General features: G+C 37.5%; 1 protein-coding gene across 1 annotated transcript; it reads left to right on the top strand.

The window, feature by feature from the left end:
• LOC122294985 (metalloendoproteinase 3-MMP-like) lies at positions 1-1,197 on the top strand. The gene has a single exon (XM_043103984.1). The coding sequence runs from the start codon at positions 48-50 to the stop codon at positions 984-986; it is 939 nt and encodes a 312-aa protein (XP_042959918.1). The 5' UTR covers positions 1-47; the 3' UTR covers positions 987-1,197.
• Positions 1,198-9,370: the final 8,173 nt, after the last annotated feature.

Below are 9,370 nucleotides of genomic sequence, written 5' to 3'. Positions count from 1 at the left end.
CCATCCCTACAACTTAATTGCTTGTTTGATTTCACCATTTGGTAGTCATGTCTGCAAGTTTTCCCCTCTTGATCACTCTCGGCCTCCTCCTTGCCCTCTTTCCTCTCCTTTCTCATGCAACAACTCCACCCGACTCTTCTGACCAAAAAACTTCACCCTTTGGATTTCTCAAGCATCTTCAGGGATGCCACAAAGGTGACAAGGTCAATGGCATCCATGACCTCAAAACGTATCTTGAACAATTTGGTTATTATCACACGACCAAAAACAATAGCCATGCCAATGATGATGATTTTGATGAACTATTAGAATCTGCAGTCAAAACATACCAGCAAAATTATCATCTAAAGGCCACTGGGACTTTAGATGCTAAAACGGTATCAAACATGATGATGCCTCGTTGTGGCGTAGCAGATATCATCAACGGTACAAACTCGATGCAATCGAGCAAGAAGAAGCATCACAACCGCAAGGGCTCATTTCATACCGTCTCTCATTATAGTTTCATGTCTCCAAGTGCCCCAAAGTGGCCAACCTCAAAGTATCATCTCACCTACGGGTTTCTCCCAGGAACCCCAACTGAAGCCATGAGTCCTGTAGCACAAGCGTTTCGAACGTGGGCGGGAAACACCCACTTCACCTTCTCGCAGGCTCAAGCCCTGTCAAACGCAGATATCACTATTGGTTTTGGTAGGAGGAATCATGGAGACGGGTCTGCTTTTGATGGAACTGGTGGAACCCTTGCTCATGCTTTTGCTCCAACAGACGGAAGGTTCCATTATGATGCAGATGAGCCCTGGAGCGTGGGTGCTAATCCTAGTGCATATGACTTGGAGACAGTTGCTTTGCATGAAATTGGGCACCTTCTTGGACTCGGGCATAGCTCAGTTCAAGGAGCAATCATGGAACCCAATATCTCTCCAGGAGTGACTAAAGGCTTGCACGCAGATGATATTGCAGGAATTAAAGCCTTATATAATGTTTGAGAAATGTCTAAGAATTTCATGGGAATAGATTATTATAGAATAAAGAATTCGTTGCTTATAAAATAAACTATGACGATGATCAAAGTATGACATACTGTTTTGGCGAGAAGAGGGATATAGTAGTCTAATAAATTAGCTGTTAAGATTTATGTCTTAAAACATTAGTTTGAATTTTCACTTTATAATAAAGTCAAATTTAGATAATCGTGAATATCTTGTTTGGGCAATTATAATTCCTGAGATGAATTGATGTGCTCTGTTATAATGTATGCTATTTAGGTGCTATTTATTTTCTTACTTGCATGCATGGTGGTTTAGATGAAAATTAATTAATTGGCATGGTTATTGTCAAATTTTCATTGATCTTGCCTCAGTACGCCTTGTTATAGATTTTCGGATGATAGAAATTAAGAGTACCAAATGCTCGTTTTCCATAAAAATAAAAAATCAGAGCACCACCTTTGAGCCGGTCTTGGACGCCTTTGAGCTTGTAATGATCATATATATCCCTTTTGATATCCCAAAAGATGCTTGTGAACTTAAAAAGGGTGATGTTTTTTTTTTGTTGTTGTGTGACGATGGAGATCATGAGGCCGAGGGATAAGTGAAGGTTGAGAAAAGGGAAATTAGTTGCTAGAAATATCATGAAATGCCAAAAATTTGACAGAAAATAATCATTTTTGTAGAAAATAATTGGTCACAATTGAGTAATTTTCTTGTAATGAAAATATAACAAGGAGGTTTTCAATTATTTAATTTTGCAGTAAAAAAATGATAATTCAAATGATGATAAATAGCACTTCTCATTACAAATTGGTTTGGAATTGAGAGATTAATCAGAAGTAATCTTATATGTAACGTCCAATTGTCGACGGATAGTCTCAGTGCATGTAAGGACAAAATGACACTACAAGAAAAAGGGTCATTTATAGCGCTCAAAATAGTCGCAAAACTATCATATATCGCTAGAAACGCTTATTCCCAGCGATTTCTACTGCTCCGGACGGTAGTCACAATTGTATACTCACTTATAAATTTTTTCAGCGATATAGATAATTCGCTGTAAAAAAATTACTATTTACAGCGATTTTAAGCGCTGCAATTACCAAAAAATTCGCCATGATTATTCTTCCATCCACGCCAAATAATCGTTGATTAAAAAAATTTACAACGTCATGAAATTGCTGTAAATAAGATAAAAATCGCTAGAATAAATCGGCGTGGTTGTAATCGCTGCTTATAACCATTATTTGCAGCGGTTTAATTTGTAGCAGTTCCAAAATCGTTGATTTAGGCCAATTTTTTTGTAGTATGAATATGTTTTGTACATTCTTTGAAAGGGTTTCAAATGAAACACGCCAACTACTGCATGCGCGCTTGTTTTAAGTGTGGAATATTTTAAGGTCAATTTATATATATTATCTAGAACGTCACTATATAGAAAGACTGAAGAACAACCCCGCTAGTCCTGGGTTGCTTTAATTGACGTGTTCTTTATGTTTATTGCCAGTCTAATGACTACCGCCTTGAAGAAAGGTGGAAAGGACCGACTAATTCGCCATATTTAAGAAAAATAAATCTGCTTTCACAAGATTGCATGTGATTTTATGTAACACCCTGTTCTCCATAGTTAATGATAAAGTCATTTTTAAAAATTTTTGGTAGCTGCAGTGCTACTATTAAACCTCGACTTAAAAATAATTCTTTTATTCTAAAAGAAATGCTAGGTATAAAGATTCTATAAATAAAATAATTCTTAATTTATTAAAATACTGATATCATAAAAGAAAGTGTGCGGAAGCATTTATTAAAATTTTTCAAAACCCATGTCATAAAAATCATAACTTAAAACCTTTGTACATGATCTAAGCCACTGTTAGACCTCCCTAAACTAAATCCCATCCTACAGCTCTATTGTCATAATTATTTTGACATGGGGTGGTTTAAAAACATAAAAACAAACTAAAATGAGTTGATGACAATTGGTTTGTTATATTATGGAACTCATTCAAATGTTGGGCAATAGACATTTACCTTATCCCATCTTCAGATTGAATAGTTTCATCATCAAATGCACCGTGCTATTAACCGATGATTTTTCATAATTACCTGACAAAGCTGCCATAAAATCTATTGTGGTCTTCACCATGATAACATTATATGCAGCTGATCTCCAGAGGATCAGTTAAATAACCCCCAAGATCCATTAGGGATCTAACAGGTTCCAATCAACGTCCTCCATGTTGTACGACTTCTTCCCCAATACTAAAAGATTGAGTCTCTTCTTATAGAGGTAGTTCTCTATCTGCAACTTCCAATACCTGAAGTCTGTGTCATCAAACTTCTTGATTCCAAATACCTTCACTTCTTCCCCTACCATCATTCTTCCTTAAACCCGAACCTTGGCTCTTGATACTAGTTTGAAAAAGAAATGGTTCTACACCAACACTATACCTAAAGGGGGCGTGAATAGGTGTAGTTCAATTTTTATGGTCTATTCAAAAATATTGTTACACAACAATGAATCAAATAAACAAATCACACAAATAATCAACACAGTAAATTGGTCACAAAGTGGAAACTCATTTGAAGAACGTCTTCAAAATCTAAAACCACTCCTGGTGTAAAACACCACCTCAAATCCACTATAGAAACTTTAGTTTGTTACAACCAATTTAGAGACACTCACAAAACATTTGTAGTAGCTAAACTTGGCTTGCAACACCACAAGTAACCCACTCGATCTCTACATGCATGTAGTGCTAGAACTCTTACCTTTCTATAACTTCTCATAAGTACCTCTCGATCTCTACATCAATAGCAGCTCTAGACTCTTCCTGGCCAATGAACACCTCCACTCCAATGGACTCAAATAAAGGTTGATCTTGAGTGTGGTGTGGTGGAGATATATTTATCTAAGAGAGATTCAACAATGTAGGGAAAAGTTTCTCTCAAAAGCTCCCGAACCTTTTGAGTGGCATGTATGTTGGAATAAAACTCCCGAACCAACTCTACAGAAGGAGTGGGATGACCAGTGATCAGCGCTAGCCACTAGCGCAACTCAAAAATACGGGAGATAATGGTCTCATTAAGCTCATCGAGGGAGACTTCACGCTCGACAATAGGAGTACGGTGAAAGAAGTTCTAAGTATACATATCCCATGCCCGTGCATTATGGAAATGTGCTTGAGCGGGGGTAGGAGGATTAAGGCGAGGACGCACACGTCGAGACATGACTTTGGGTTATAGACAAAATCAATGACCATTAGATATGGCTAAAGGCAATGTGAAGACCCGATGTATGCATGTCTAAAATATCCAATGCTTAATGTGACCTCCCTAAAAATGCTTAATGCATGATTGAAATACACATGAAGAAACCTTGTGAGAATGCATCAAAAACAAAATGTCTACACGGGCATTTCATCAAGCATGTGGTGTACATGCTATACCAACCATGGTGTTAAGAACCCATTGAAGTTCCAAAGCCCTCATGAGTACAAACATTTCCCAATGGATGCTTACATCCACACCAACCATACCAAACATTTTCTCCACTAATCACCATTTATCAAACCAATTCACTTCCAAACAGAATTCCCAGATCCATCAGTCCAAATTTCAATGCAATGAAGGAGGAAAAAAAAACATGTTGATGCCAAAATGCAAGCCAACATGCTCAATGCAACACAATATATTAATGAATGAACATGCAAGTCAAACATAGGGGACCACTCAAGCATTTCATCAAACACTTGGTGTACATGTGTTGTAACTTGACCCTCGAAAACCCCTAATACAAATGAGTGAAAATCACTCTCTACTTCCAATTCACAAACCAACACAACTAACAAACCCTAAGATGCATATCCCCAATTCAGTTTCCTAAACCATTCCCAATAAAGATAGACATTACAGGAACTTAATGATGGAATGGAATGAAAATGAAAAAGAAACCAAATGACAAGTGCAAGTGCCCCCATTTTTTAAACCATACCCATATGAAAATCAAAATGAAAATAAAAGAGTACAATGAATGAGAGGCTTACTGTGGAGGATTTCATGAAGAAAAACAAAAGGAATCACATGAAGGGTACAGGAGAAGAGCCAAAATTGCAAGAAAAAAAACTTGGGGAAGAAACCGTGCAAATGGCTCAAGCGGCGCTGGTGGGGGTTTTAAAAGACATTCACTCAAGTGAACTTTAAAACCCTCGAGCATTGAGTCGAGCGGTTTTTGCTCGAGCTAGATACATTGCGTCGAGCGGTTTATCGAGCGATGAGTTCCAAACTTTTTATTTTTGCTCAATTCAATGCACAAAACATTCACATAGCTTGACAAATAATACGAAAGTCAATTTTCAAATCATAAATATATATCAAATGTAGAAAAGCATCATATTCTCATAAAACACACAGGTAATAAAAATAAAGTACCATAAGTAATATAGACATGCATGTTTAAAAAGGTCCTTAATCAAGAAATTTCAACCGGAATGTGTGAGTGGGACTGAGCTGAACAAGAAACCATAAATGTTTGGGAAGCTCTTTCAAGATACAGAAAGTCAAACCTAATGCTACTAGGACCTGGATGCTTCTATTTGAATACGTATATCAATACTAGGTACTGCATGACCCCCCATTTTTTAATCAACACTTCCATTTTTCCCTTTTTCTTTTGATATATACGAATTTTGCACAGGAAGAAAAATAATGAGGTCATCTAGCCCATGGTCAATTTTGTATACACGTAGAGGTCCCTTAACACCTTTGATTGCCTCCCTAAAAATTCACAGGTGGTAAAACGTCAAATGACTGAGCTGGGAGTGTAGTGTGTGATGCTAGCCACAAATTACAAATGATACACTTGTTTCGAACCTTTATAACCCATAGGCATATGATACAATTCTCAAAAGGCACATGCACCTAGATTTTTAGAATTGTTAGCACCAATGTCCACTTTATCACATCCATGAGCAATATATTATGCATGACTTTTTGAAGAACACACCCAAGAGTACACAAGGACATAAATATGCATGAATTAAACACACACACAATACTCTTTTAACAATAAAATAAACACTAACTATATAAGACCTAAACATGAGTAAAATGCATGAATGCATGACTGTCAGTCTACAGCACAAAAACCATGTGTGGCTTGCGTCTTCCCCTTTTGGATGATCCACCTTGGTACCCCTTTTCTTGAGTAGGGCTTTTCAATTCTCTTGGGGTGCCTAAATAGTTTGGTACCCCTAAGCTCAAAACAATTTGGTCAGATGTGACCAATCTCACCACAATGATGACATACGGGGCTTGCTTTGTGACCTCTTTGTCTCAAGAAGGTTGAGACATTCTTAGGGCCATTCATGAAATTCTTACTCCTTCTATAAGGATAAACGGTTCTACTTTTAACAAACGCAGGAGCTTGCACAGAGTGACTCATTAATTTAAAACAATCTGGTCTAACATGACCAATCTTTCCACAGTGATGACATATAGGACTCGTGTTGCAAGCTCCTTGTCTCTTGGGAGGTGGAATAGACTGTTGCACTTGTAAAGGCTTCTAACCTTTTTTAGATGGACGAGCTTACCTATTCTCAGTCATTGCAGGAACAAACACTCTTTTTCTCACGTTTATATAAAAGGCTTTTGAGGCTGAAGGAGCATCAAGATTCTCTTCAACGTAGCCTAAACTACTCTTATCACTAGAGGACTTTCCTAAACTTAGGAGTTTGTCAAGCTGTTTTGTCCCAATGGAGAATTTCTGCAATTTGGTGTTTAATAAAGTCAGCTCACTTTCCTGAGTTCTCACTTTATCTTCCAGAGTCACATTCCTCCTTTGTAACTCATCCATTAGACCGTTGGCTTCACTTAGTTTGCCTTAGAGCCCTTTATTTTCTCTTTTGCATAAATCTATTTCCTCAATATGTGTTTTATTGAGTTTTCTCAATTTCACACATTCCTTATACAACTTCTCATAGATTTCCTACAACTCATCTTCATCCCCAGATTCATTTTCAGTTACATTCTCAATTTTAAACATTGGTTCACTGTGTGACTTTTGCCACCAACAGAGGAAGTGAATGCCATGTAGTTGAGATTTTTCCTCATGGGAGGATTCTCTTGTAAGTCACTTGACTCAGGCTCACTCTCACTCAAGGAAGCAGCATTAGCTTCCTCTTTGGCCTTTTTGTAATTTGCACACTCAAAGCGAATGTGTCCCAAACCATGACATTCATGGCACTGAATATTGTCATTGATAGCTCTAGTGTCTCACTTATAGCTCCTTTCCCAATTTTCTGAACTTGAACCCCCATTGAAACTTTTAAACCTTCTCTTCTCCTATCCCGAGTTTTTCTTAGCAAACATCTTCCTAAATTTTTTAGCATAAAAAGCTATTTCCTTGTCACTCATTAGAAGTTCATCAAATGATTCATCTAACTCCTCTCTAATAGTATTGAGGGCTATGGACTTGTTTTTTTTATCCACATGAAGAGTATGTTCATAGGTTTGTAAAGAACCCACCAACTCTTCAACCCTCATGTTGTCCAAGTCTTTACTTTCTTCTATTGCATTGACTTTGGGACAAAATCTCTCAGGAAGAAATCTGAGGACTTTTTTCACAATTCTGTTATCAAGAATTATGTCCCCTAAATTAAAAGGAGAATTGACAACATCATTAAGTTTGCCATAGAAGCCATCAAATGTTTCATCATCCTTCATTCTAAGTTCTTCAAAGTTGGTGTCAACATTTGAAGTTTAGAATTCTTTACAGCCTTGGTACCTTCATGGGTAACCTCAAGAATGTCCCATGCCTCTTTGCAAATTCCACACATAGAGATTCTCTTGAACTTCTCCAGGGACACAGCCATGAATATCGCATTCAGGTCTTTGCTATTCCAACTACACTCGTTGACTCCATCCCTAGAATAATTTTCCACACTCTTGGGGGTTTGAACCCCTCGATGATTGCAAGTGATTGTTTCCATCCTTTTGTTATGGAAACCTACACTCGTTCATCCACAGACTTTAGGAAAGCTCTCATTCAAACTTTCCAATACGCATAGTTGTTTCCATCAAAATATGGTGGCAATGTGAGTAATTGAAACCTATCCATTTAAACCACTACAGCAGGATCACACTCAAGAACTGAATCCTAGCGGAGTGAACTCACTCTGATACCAATTGAAAAAGCAGTGGTTTTGTGCCAACACTATACCTAGAGGGGGGTGAATAGGTGTAGTTCAATTTTTATGGTCTATTCAAAAATATTGTTACACAACAATTAATCAAAGAAACAAATCACACAAATAATCAACACAACAAATTGGTCACAAAGTGGAAACTCATTTGAAGAACGTCTTCAAAATCTAAAACTACTCTGGGCGTAAGACACCACCTCAAATCCACTATAAAAACTTAAGTTTGTTACAACCAATTTAGAGACACTCCCAAACGTTTGTGGTAGCTAAACTTGGCTTGCAACACCACGAGTGACCCACTCAATCTCTACATGCATGTAGTGCCAAAACTCCGATCTTTCTATAGCTTCCCACAAGAACCTCCGATCTCTACATTAACAGCAGCTCTGGACTCTTCCCAGCCAATGTACACATCCACTCCAATGGACTCAAATAAAGGTTGATCTTGAGTGTGGTTTGGTGGAGATATGTTTATCTAAGAGAGATTCAACAATGTAGGGAATAGTTTCTCTAAAAAGCTCTTGGAAGCACCTTGGGATTTTGCTCTGTTTCTCTACACCAAAGAACAGAACAAGTTGTTCTATTTATATGTCCCAAGAGAACACGGTGCTCAAACCCTAGAAATTAAGTTGTCTAAAACATTGGCTCGAGCAAAGTGTCAAGCTCGAGTTGTGACGCCCCCAACTTCCACGTATGGACACGTGGAAATCGAGGCATCAGGATGATGACAACATGGGTCATACATCCTATCACCTAGTGCCAAATGTGTGTATAAGCAACACATGTACAATAAAATTAACGCAACAGGTAATAAAGTCTTTCAACTAAGTACCAAAGTTTTGTTTAAATACAAATTCTCTTAAAACACAAGTGTACCAAAATATTACAAGTTTAACATCGTTTCAAATCCCAATTTATATAACATAAAAGCAAGTAGAATAATTTCCAAACATAAAATAACTCCAAGTCAATACTCTGGTGGAGCCGTCTCCTCGGGCTTAGCCTACTCCTCCTCAAACTCTGCATCAAAATCTATGGTACCAAAAATGATGCCGCAGGTAAGTAATAAACCAAACAAATCTCAAGATAAAAATATATCCATGCCACAATAATATGCATGAAAATGATGCCATATGCATATGTCCCAAAAAATCCACATTTTCCACGCACGCCAAAAAT

This window comes from Carya illinoinensis, chromosome 2 (genome assembly GCF_018687715.1).
Source record: "Carya illinoinensis cultivar Pawnee chromosome 2, C.illinoinensisPawnee_v1, whole genome shotgun sequence".
NCBI classification, from domain to species: domain Eukaryota; kingdom Viridiplantae; phylum Streptophyta; class Magnoliopsida; order Fagales; family Juglandaceae; genus Carya; species Carya illinoinensis.
This window is presented reverse-complemented; position numbering and strand designations above follow the sequence as displayed.